At 39.5% G+C, this 12,558-nt stretch overlaps 1 protein-coding gene across 5 annotated transcripts in view; it reads left to right on the forward strand.

The window, feature by feature from the left end:
• Positions 1–12,558, forward strand: part of epha3 (eph receptor A3) — a 98,058-nt gene that overhangs the window by 40,747 nt on the left and 44,753 nt on the right. For all 5 annotated transcript variants that reach the window (XM_041056555.1, XM_041056556.1, XM_041056552.1 and 2 more), the window contains one exon: positions 10,271–10,426. In XM_041056555.1, the coding sequence (XP_040912489.1) occupies positions 10,271–10,426 (156 nt within the window). The remainder of the gene's footprint in view (positions 1–10,270; positions 10,427–12,558) is intronic.

Here is a 12,558-nt window from a genome sequence, read left to right on the forward strand (position 1 = left end):
ATTTACCTTTAGAAGGCATTAACTGATAACAGTTTTTAAAAGTCAAGAAGCAGTCTTCATAGAATGGAAATTAAAAATGGATAAAATCATTATAGATCATGTCCTGAACATATGGAATGTAAGGCTGCAGAACACCAGTGATACTGTTCTTTGTTTACGAATAAAACCATCCATAGTCCACACAATATTCAATATGAAAATCAACAATTAAATGTGTTGATCAGAATTGAATTAGGAAAACTGACTGATATATTCATAACTGAAATTTAATCCTGTGATAATCCCCTAATGGTGATGCAAAATAAAGACTAGAAATAAAGACCCAGGGGTTATGAGTTTAAAGTAAATGTTTGTTCACTTTCAGTATTCAGTTTTTTCAACCATTCTCCAGTCTGGGTTGTACTGATCCCGGTGAGAGTAACACAGTGTGTGCTAAATAAAAGCCAGAATGTCATGTTGTCTGAAGTGAGAGGAGCCTGGGGGCTCTTTAGCATATGGCAGGGGCCACATTCAGAGGCTTGTGTGCAAGTGTCTGTCAGTACATGCATATACATGTATGTACTCGTGTGTGTGTTTGTCCTTCAGCCGTCCTCAGGTGCTCCAGCAGTGAAAGTGGTCTTCCCTAGTGGGCTTTACTACAGATCTCTACCCAGACCTCAGCAGGTTGAGAAGCTTCTCCCTGACTGGGGCTCAGTGTCAGAAACCATATGGACGCCTATTCATTTGAATTACAATAAACACAGAGGGACCTCACACTGGCATTAGAACAGACAAGGCATATTTATATGAGTTCAATCAGTGAATTTATTCACAAAAGATGGAAAGATTCACTGTTTTCTGAGTGAAACATAGCTTATGCTGTTATGCAATATATTTAAAATCAAACTGAAAACATGAAGAAATATACAGATATAATGGTGGAAAATCTTCTGACTGTGGTGTAGTGGTCTGTGTTTGTGTGCGGTCTCACATCAGTGGAACTATAAAAGTGCCTAACAACATCAATTTCTTTGTTTAAGTCTTGCCGATTGAGCACATTGAGTGAAGTGGGTCACCATCATTGTGTGTGTGTGTGTGTGTGTGTGTGTGTGTGTGTGTGTGTGTGTGTGTGTGTGTGTGTGTGTGTGTGTGTGTGTGTGTGTGTGTGTGTGTGTCCAGCTGCATTGTAGATGACCTATTTTCTATTAAAGTGGAGAGTATGTCCTGTCTGGCACTGGTCAATAAAACTGCTCTGGTGTTGCTTGTCTCTCAGAGGTACAGGGACTGGACACACACACACACTCATATACATGCATATGGAATTGGAATATCTAGAGCTCTTGTACTTTTTTGGTGTCCCATCCCATTTTTCCTTTCTCTCCCCCTTTTCTTCCATCAGTCTTTCCTCACCCTCTCCCTTTTACCCTGTAGCTTTCCACTCCAGGTTTCCCATCAATCCATTATTCCATTCATTATATAACAATCCATCTGTCCATTCCTCAGTCAGATCCTACTGAAATTGCCCACACCTGTCATCTCAGTAATTTTTTTTTCATTTAACCTTTTTTAAATTTTAGTTTTAATTTTGGTGTTTCCAAGTAACAACACAGTAATATTCTGAGCCTTCCCATCAGAAAATATGTTGGCACATCAACAATAATTTCACATCTCACCCCGTGATTGTGTTTGGGCGTGAGGTGTGTAATTAGTCAAGAGTGAACTGTTGCAAATGATAGAAACTTTTGTCTTTGAATTATTTCTGCTGTTTTAGTTTGAAGGATAACAGCAACACAGTGTTAGAGCATACAAACTTACACTGATTTACTGTAAGAAGATGAGGTTACGGGGCTTTTAACAGAAAATTAATACAGTTCAGTAATGTACATTTACTTACATATAAATACATTAGTTTTTGATTTCCTTTTCATAATGATAGCTTGTATAAATCCCCTACTTGCCAATTGTAATCTGGTCAAAGGATGAGAATCTGTCTGAGCTCCACATCCCTCAGTTTTCCCATATCAGCAAGGACATGGCAACGTGGTTGCCACTGGCTACTATTGTCACAGATGGGATTATGGTACAATGGTGCAGGCGGGCTAAATCACCAAGATGACGACAGCTAGTGTGTTTGTGTGAATGTGTGTTTGGTGTACATGGCTGGTTATCAGTAGTATTCAGAGCAGCACAATAGTTCTGTAAAGGATGAGTAGAGGCAAATTGGTTTAAAGGCCGGTTAGGATGTGCAGTGTGTGTTTCCAGGGAGTGTAACAGTGGAATGTGCATCTGTGTGTGTCTGTGTTTGGGCAAGTGAGAGGGCATTAAGAGGTCAGTGTCATCTTCAAACACAGCACAATGCCTGCATACGCACACAGATACACACACACACACACACACACACACACACACACACACACACACACACACACACAGTAGTGTGTTGGGTTTGTGAAAATGTAAACAGTGGTAGTGGTACTGTTTGTAATGGGTCAAGGCAAACAGATTTATTGTTGGTGTTTGGGAATGTGCCCCTTTGGATGCACAGAGTGTGTTTAAAGAAGAGAAAGACGCATACGCAGACAAAGAATGAGAGGTAAACAGACAACTCATTATACTGCCATAAAATCTCCTCATCCTTTTCCCTGTGAATCTGCTATTTCTCTCTATCAATCTTTCTCTGTTTTGCTCTCAACATATCTCACTCGCTCTTTCTTCTTTCCTCCATCTGTCTCTCTATCACACACACACACACACTCACAGAGAGAGAGTTTGGGGTAACAAAGTGATCAATATGTAATTCGGACAGATATGTAATAAGGACAGATGTAGTTGTTACCAAAGTGTATGTGGTTGCGTGTGTGTTTAGAGAGTGTGTTTGTGCTGGCGTGCTGGTTGTCCTGGATTTTCTTACTGACCTGACTAATCTCTGGAGTGTGGAGGGTGCAGGAAACCGTTATTGCATCCTTGATGGAGACAGCAGGGAGTTGATCCATGTCTCTGTGTGTGTGGGATTTGTACAGTACTTGCCCTGTTTTGCCCCAATTTATTGTCCTTCACATAACAGCAGCTTTGCACACCAGTACACACACACACACACACACACACACACACACTATTGTAACAGAACTGCTATTGCTCTTCCATGCACCATTTATGTAGATTTAAGAAAGGGCATCATGTGTGGCATACTTCCATACTGTCATAATGAAAATTTATATATTTTTAATACGGATGAGTGCACTTTTTAAAGTGACTTTCATTGACTTTGTTATTAATGATAACAATGTGAAAATATGTGAATTTAAATAATTCAGAAACATGGAAAATATAATTGAATCATTTGAGGTATTCATAAAAGGTGATGTTTTATATACAGTAGTATATGGTAAAAAATTGTTTTAAATATTTTGAGATTTTTACTCAGTCATGTCCATTCCCCTCAATGCTTTTGTTAGGTTTATACCACACTGCAGCAGTTCAGCAAACACGTGTATTTTTAATAGGCATCTGATGTGTTGATGCTGATCATTTCCCCTTGAACTGAGGAGGGATTTTGTGAACATTAAATACAGGGATTAAGTAAAAAAAAGAGTTAAGTCTCCTGATGTTTCAGTGGTCAAGGTTAGACTCATATATAAAAGCCCATCTTTGCTGCCATTAAAATCTAATTTAGTGCACTTAGCGCACTTTGGCTATGCTGCTTGTTTGATTGTGTGACATTATCATTAACCGACTCGACATAATTAAATTTAATTTCGATGAGGAAATTAAGGCAAATCAGTTTTTTGGGGGGAAATATAGAAGATGCATCATTTCACATTTCAGAATTCCAATATCAGAGGCTGCTCTGGTTATAATCACTTGAAGCACAAACACACACAGCATTCAGTTTGTTATTATGATAATGTGCTTGTGTGGTTTGGAGTGTTTCTACTTACAAATGTTCCCTTTCTGATTTCCTTTCTGCTACAGTACCAGTATTGTACACCTTACTTACCTTGTGCCTCTTCCTCCCCTTCCTTCTCCTCCTCCTCTCTTTCACTTGACCTCATCCTCCTCCTCTACCTCTCTTCATCTTCCTCAACTTCCTTACGTCCTCCTCTTATCCTCCTCATCAGGCTGCTTTATTATGCAAATCAGTGTTGGATCAAATCACTTAATTAAGCTTTACCGTGCCAGTTTGTGTGTGCACTCACACACACACACACACACACACACACACACACACACACACACACACACACACACACACACACACACACACACACACACACACACACACACACAAACACACACACACATACACATTGCAACTTTCTTTCACACACATAAAGTGGTTGTGTGGTTTAATGATTAGTATTCTGGACTCACACATGCGCGCGCGCACACACACACACACACACACAAACAGTGGATCTAGGCAGCAGAAGAGTCTCTTTGAGTGCGTATAGATAAACAGACTTGAATAGTGGGGTCTCTCCAGGCCATTAGTCTGCAGTTAGCATCACAAACTCCAACATCACAATCTGGCCCTCTGCTGCTCAGCTTATGAAGCCAAGTGCTTCATTTCTATGGCTGCTGAAAATGCAGTTTATGAGGTCATGGCAGTGATGAAAGTGAACATCAGGGTCAGAAATTGATCTAGTGGCCCATTTTTAGGTGTTCAGTGAAAGCTAGATGAGCACAGTTGTTAGTTTTCCTCCCACTGAGTTGCTTTATTGGTTCATTTTAGTTATAAATCCCAACTAAGTCTAAGTTAAAATAAAACAGTGAGCCTGAAACAAAACACCTGGAATCAAACGATCAGTAATACCACATTTTTACAGTTTTAGCTATGTCATTATAATGATTTGGGACGATCTGGATGATCTTGAATAAAGAAACTACTATATTTTCATGACAGCAGGCAAGAAATTTAATAGCCAATTCCATTTTCAAATGTGTCAGTGATGAGCTATTTCATTGTGAAACAATGCAGAGATTTCACTGAGATTACTGCCTTTCCTCTCCTTTATCATTTAACCTTGATCTACAGTGTGCTCATTCCACCATATTTCAGCTAGGCATAATGAATTTAAGGCATCGCTGGGAACTACACAGACATACAGATCTCTAACAAATCAGCAAAGAAACCACAAAATACTGCAGAATTTGCTGCTATATCCCACCTGATCCTGCTTCCAGCTTATGCTGTGCCACAACAGGACCACAATATAAAATCATCAGCAATTACTACCTTAAGAGCTGAGGGCCTATTACGAGCCTTTGTTATATTCTGATTACCTTTGGCAGCTCTCATTACATCCGCCTCAACCGAATTACTTTAAAGGTTTAGTTTGGAGTTAATGTGTCTGTGTGGCTCTGGAGGCTTACAGATGTACAGAATCACTTTTCTGCTGAGACGGGCAGACAAATGCACATTGGTTCGCCATGCTGACACATGAATAAACTCCAGTGTGTCCCCAATGTGATTATCATGGCAAATGACACAATAATTGAACATAAGAGAGATGGAATGTGTAGCAATTTGCCCCAAGACGCAACCTATCAGTTCTGATGATTGCTTTCGTTTGTATTTCTGACAAAAAATGAGTTCATTTTATTGTGTTAAGACTTATTAGCTTCAACAAATTGATTGTAACTCTGCATAATGGATGTCTGTGTCACTTTGTAAGAGTAATATAGTCATGAATTCGAGCCATCAGTATCTCAACGTGTCTCTCTCCATGACACTTGTGCTTGTTATTGTGGTCGTCTCTGGGTTAATAATAATTACTGGGCTGTGAAAATTTCCCACCAAACTGTACCATGGTTTCATAAAAGACGTTGACCTTTTTCAAATTTCTGTAACTTGTTACTGGTTGGCCCAAAGGGGGATCTCATGGCAGGGGGCAAGATGTTTACTGTTGCCATGTTTCCAGTAACATTACAAGTGGCTCCGGATAAGACCGCCAGCCAAATGCCTAAGCTGTCAAAGTAAATAACTTTTCCATTTCAAAGAGAGCGATTCCAATTAAAGAAAGAAGGATGGAGCAACAGAAAGGGAAGGGAAAGCCACAGAAAAGAACTAGAGGAGGGAGGGCAGGATGACGGGGAGGTGGAGACGGAGGGAGATGGAGGGGGAGTAGAGAGGGAGTGAAAGTCACTGCGATCTTGTCGGATTTAAAAAGAAAAGAGGCGGAGGTGGTATGGAAACAGGAAATCAATTGTTAGGTCATTTGGTTCTGGCTCCGTTTGTAGCAAGACTGAAACTTGGAATCGTGTAAGCTTATGTGACTGAGAGAGAGAGACTGAAGCTTTGGATTAGGATGACACAAAGGTAGGGGTCAAGGGCAGAGGTAGTTTCCTACTTCCCCTATGTGACACCAATCAATTTACAAGTTACAAATGAGGTCAGGGGTTAAGAGGACATGGGTCATGTGACAAGTAATGTTGCTGAGTTTAATCTTCAGGCATGATGATCACGGTGTATTCTAATGAAAGCTTATCTGTGCTTCTAATGAGATTATAATCACGTAATGGATTTTTGGTTAATTTCAGGTTCCATTTAAAAAAAAAAAACTCTTATTAAATTGAGACATATCTTTGCTTTAGAATCACCCATTTGGACAGTAAAATCTCCTTCTTATCTTAAAATTTTTTAAAATCGGTCCCATATAAAAGTACCAAAATCTGGTCTCTCTAAGGTCAGGTCAGGTTTTCACCTAATATTTAGTAAAAAAAGAGGGACTGCATGTGATCACTAGACCATCCAGCAGCCATGTTAATTATTGATGAGGGTGTCGTATGACCTAGACTATTGATTGAGCAAATTGCAGCCCTGGTTATTTTACAACAACCATATCATGTGGCGGCTGCAGCTGTATGTGTATGCACATGTGACTTTGTGCATGTGTGAATGTTGGTGTGTGGTGCTCTTTAAAAGTGAATGAAGAGATTGTGTTTCAGCTATCAATATGTAGAAAGTTGAAAAGCCATTGTGTGATACCCGTTTGAGTATGTGAGTATTCAAGAATTTCAACTAGAATGCGTGTGTGTTGTGTGTATCACAAAGGACTATTTACAACGACAGTGATACAGTCCTTACATTCTGTTCCTGCTACTGTTATTGATTTGAAAGTAAATAAAAGATGATTCACAGAGGATAACCTTCATGTTTTTCTCTTTTGCAAATATTTAATTTTCTATTTATCAAGGAAGCGATGCTCTCGTGAAAGTGTGCGTGTCTCTGTATGTGTTATTTTCACACACCATGCACACATGCACGCACACAAATCTTTTAATTAATCACACATACTCTTTCATCTGAAGAGGTGCTGTGTTTCCTGTTCTGGGGAACACACATACGTGCACATGCCTCTACACATGGGATCATACTATCCACTCATGCCCCTGCACACACTGCTGGTCAATGTCAGTCCCGGTTCTCCTCTAGATGAGGAGTTAACCTCCTGTGAGCCAAATCTGATTTTACCATCAGCCTCTGTCAGAGCTGCTTTTTATCTTGGCAGAGACACAGGGAAGAAACCGAACCTTTATTATCCATTTCCAGCTGTTATAAAAATATTTTTAGGGTTGTGGTCATGAAAATACAACATATTGCTAACTGTCATATGAAAAGCTCATACCGTAAGTGCAGTTTTGGTTATTAATTTTTACATTGAAAGTTTATGAGTTCCACTCTGTGCCTAATAAGTTTCACGGCTGTGTTATGCGCTGAAAAGTCCCTGTATATTTTTAACTTTCAAGGGGGGAAATGAGGCTGTTTTCCTTATGTTTGTGGAGTGGTGACTTGCTGGATTCGTTCATCCAAGCGTAGTAAGATGTTCAGTACATTCAGTAGTTGCAGAGGGTCATGCTTAAAGGATAAGCCTGGTGATATTTTCTTAATATCAACAAACTGATCCTATTAACAAGTTATACAAGTTATCCTTGTATGACATGTTCCGCCATTACAATGAACATGTGCAGTGTGGTTTAATTTTAGTCAAATACACAAACTCCTGGTACTGTAAATACACACTACTTCACCAAACATGTTAATTTGCATCTGAAAATACTAAAATACTAAAAGCTGTGTAAAGAAATTATTTAGCTTTCTTTCATGCACACACACACGCACGCACATTAATATCTTTATAACTGTTGACCCATCCACGGTATGTCTTCAGAAGGAATCAGTGGACTTGGTGTTGAGAGCTACAGACTTACAAAGCCGATGACTGTACATTTTTAGATAGATAAATTGTCTTGATCTATCTTCTTAGTCTTAATCTATGTTATTCTAACAGAACAAAAAAAAATGTATTGGCAAATAAAACAATCTGTGACATCAGAATATGAAACCAAGAAAAAAAAATCTTGCCAACATCTTCTCCTGTGAATATAGATATCTCCATAACTGATTAGTTTCTGATCCTCAGTGTGAACTATGTCAGGAGTTAGTACATACGGTAGCTAAATAGAAACAACTCAGGCTGGACTCTTGCCCAGTGGTTTAACTGTCCAACAAATACAGGAACAGCATCTTTGTTTGGTGTTATCCAGGGGTGAACTGTTAGGGGGCACGTGTGCTCTGTCGTAGCGCTGCTGTGAGATTAATTTATTCTAACATTTGTCTGTTTATGCACACTTCTGTTTTATGTTCTGCTGAGCCAGCGGTTATCTTGCTGCTTCTGTTAGCTGATTGGCTGGGTACACTGGCTGTCAGGTCTAATTTCCTGGTGTGTCCTCCAATCAGGGTGGTCTGTTTTGTGTGTGTCAGCGAGTGATGTGGTTGTCATTCCATCAGTAGGATCATAATGGGGCTGTTTAAACCCACTTCACATTCTACTTCTCTCCCACACGCATGTACAGACACACACGCACCTACACACACACACACTGTAAAGGAGAGGTAGTGGAGTATTTAGTGCAGCGTGGGGACCTTGGTGTGCCAGTGTCAGTGATGGATATGGCAGTAGTATCAGCAGTGTTGGCTTTTGCAGAAGTGTGTTGTCCACCACTGGGATCTGTCAGACCTGTTCTGCTGAGCCCACACATTCTGCTGGCTTGCTGCTGTTGCTGCTAGTCATTTTTTTTTAAATCTAGTGTGTGTGTGTATATGTGTATATGTGTATATGTGTGTGAGACAGAGAGAGAGAGACGGAGAGAGAGAGAGTGAGAGAACAAGCATGTTTCTGTGTGAGAGTATGTGTGCAACAGTGTCAGATTCCTTTAAAGTTCCATGTTTGCATTTTAATAACAACAAAGTCTAGTCCAATCAGTGTCATCAGATCATTTTATCAGTAATAAATATGATTAAATTTTAGGTGATTGGTTAAATACTTGTATTGTATAATTAATCAACACCAGCCTGCTTTTGTCTTCGGGAAGGATTTAATTTGAATTGATCTAAATGCAACATTTTACCCACACAGTTTACCCAAGTGGCTTTATAAATGCTGCTTCAAGCACAAAAGCAGTCATGGTTTAAAGACACTGAATTTCTGGCATATTTGTGAAATACTGGCTGAATGCAGCTTTAATCCTGTGCCTTGTGTAATTTGAATTTGCATCTACTTATTAGAGAGGCTTTTTGTAGACTTAAATGCTTTGTATCCCATTATCAAGTACAGATAAGATGACAAGGGTTTCAACCTCAACCCATGATAGAGCATAAGAAAAGAGTTAACAGTGAAGGCATGAGACAGAGAAAGGAGAGAAAAAACATAAAAGAAAGTCTTTTTTTTTCTCCTGATCCCCTCCCCTTGATCTTTCTTCCTACACGGACACACACATACACATACACATACTCATACACCTGCTAAATACTTTACATAGGTGGAGTGTCACCCTACTTGCACAGATTGCAACAGATTTGTGGCGAGTAGGAGTTAAAAGAGCTGCTGAGTGCAGATTTAATACCACAGATATTTAAAGAGAACAGCCCTTTTATCTGAGGGGACAATTTGCATTATTCATGTTGCGCCTTCTGAGAGATGAAGAGAGAGAGAGCAGCAGAGACAAAGATATTTCAGAGAATTATTGTTTTTTACCAGCAGTCAATGGATTCTTGTTACATGAACAGCAGATTTACATTCAGTCCTCTTCTTGCAGTTTGTTTGTGTGTGTGTGTCTGTATGTGTGTCTGTATGTGTGTGTGAGAGAGTGCATTAAATACTCCCCATCTTTCATTTCTCTCTTGCTCTCGTTGTAGGTGCTCTGAAGAAAAATGCAGCTATTAGATAGATGTCAATGTGCTGGTTCAGCATGATGCTCATGTATCTATCTGTGTTTCTTTTGTCTCCAGTGTGCAGGGCAGGCTTCTACAAATCTACGCTCGGGAACATGGAGTGTTCAAAGTGTCCGCCTCATAGCTTCTCTCACCATGAGGGGTCGTTGCACTGTGGCTGTGAGAAAAACTACTTTCGTGCTGAGGGAGACCCCGCCTCCATGGCCTGTACCCGTAAGTGTGTGCGCATTTGTCTGTGCATGTGATTTCACTGTGATTAGCTCAACATTTTTGGGTTATACTGCATATTACGTGAGGAGTCAGTGGCGGCCTCATATGATGCGGGTTCCTCCCTGACCTCAGCCTCTCGTGTTTTTTTTTTTTTTCTGACCAGAGAAACCCTCCAATGTGGTGTAGGAAGATTTTCTCATTAACCCATAAAACAAGCAGTGAAACCTGTCTTAACCTTGCCCCAAAGAGCTGCTTATCCCCTTATGCTCTAAATTCTTTCAGATAGCTTTTCACACTCATTCTTTTGTGGAGAAAACTGTTTGCCCTTGCAAAGTCTTCTAAAACACAACATTATTGTGTTGCACATATATATATAGAAAAAGCTGCTTGACAGTAAAGATATTGTGTTTACACACCATCTGCCTGCAATTTAATCCAGAAGCTTTAGATCTGTATCTATAAATACCCATTTTGATTCTCATGAAAATAGTCTAACAGTGTTTATAGAGGGTATTCCAATTTGCAGGATCTCATTAACAGTTGGATTCCTATGCATAAAAAAATGAACATTGTTATTATAGTATGCAATTGCTCAATTCACCAGTAAAATAGCTTATTAATAGACAAAGAGGGTTAACGTTTCTCATTTATTTAAAGGTCACTGAAGCCACAGCAGCCCAAGAACTCTTTATCACCTTTTCTACATGGTTCTCTTTTGTCTCCATCTGATGCAAATGGATTGCAGATGCAGATGCCTCCTGTAAGCCTTCCAAAATGCATTCCCCATAAAAAACTATAAATCACTGCATTCCCTGATGTCAGATTATGGATACATCCGTTACTAAAGGGGCTAGGGAGAAAAAATCTTTCACTGTGTGGAGAACAGTAGAAAATACAAATCGACGCCCACAGCCACAGACAGAATCCTAATTAGAAAGACAGTCAGGGCAGGTCCCCGTTGTGATTATCTCAACCATCTTGTCAGCTAGGCAAATTTCACCTCATTGGGACAGATTGAGCGACGCAAGGGCTGCAAATGAATAGACAAGTTGTTAGAAGATAATGATCATGATTATCTCAGAAGAGGGATTTAATTCATAGCGGTGTGACAGAGGTTGTTTAGAGTTGACTCAAGACATTTGAAAATGTTGGCAGAAAAATCTATGAGGTCAGGAAAATGAGAATACTAGACTCATAGAAACATACAAAAAAAAAAGGTATTTCCAGCATTACAGTCTTTGAGACATTCCTGTAGCAGCTGTCTTAACAGTGGATAAAGGATAGTTTGTCTACTCCCAAGAATTCAGTTCCACCAATTAAAACTGCATTAATACATTCCCCTACGTCCCACAGCACCGCCTCCAAATGAGCACAAACACAAAAAGTGCTGGCCTGTCTCACTGATCCCCACCATCCCCACTGTACCTTGCTGAAACACACTGTTCAATCACTTTTTTTCCCCCCAAAATTTAAAGTTTTAGCATCTGCTAACATCTCCTGTGATATAGTGGAGTCTATAAATTGTCAGTGGCAGTTGGAGATTACAGATGCATCCTCAGTTCTTAGACATTATAATTCATGTCAAGTGTTGATCTCAGTATCTATGGATTATTTTGACATTTGGAATTAGTATATGATTGCCTGCATGTGTACATGTGCATGCCTGCGCAGGTAATATCTGATGTGAATTACGGGTCCAACACTTTGATGTGATCAGTGGTGGTGGATGTATAGGCGAGCCAGAGGACTGTCAGGGTGAGATTATGATAAAAGAAAATGCAGTCTTACTTTTTAGAATTCACAGATTCTTAAAAATAATAGGTATAGTCAATAAGTTAACACACTATTTTATCTAAAGATGGTTTCTTTGTTTGTGCCTACCAAGAGAAGGGAAATGAGTAGTGATGAGTGACAATATAGATCTTGACAAATTATTAGATTTTTATTGCTGATCTGGAGTAAACGGTTAAGAAAGATGTTATGATTACCAGGAGATGTGTTGCTTGTGTGTACTTCAAATAAAAAGCTCTCAATCAGATTTCACTGATTGGGATACAATGTCAGATTCTTCTTTTTCAGCTGGGAAATTGCTATTGTGGCTGAAATTTGTTATAACATCATAAATAAAAATCTCA

Source organism: Toxotes jaculatrix, chromosome 15, assembly GCF_017976425.1.
Source record: "Toxotes jaculatrix isolate fToxJac2 chromosome 15, fToxJac2.pri, whole genome shotgun sequence".
In the NCBI taxonomy this organism is placed as follows: Eukaryota; Metazoa; Chordata; class Actinopteri; family Toxotidae; genus Toxotes; species Toxotes jaculatrix.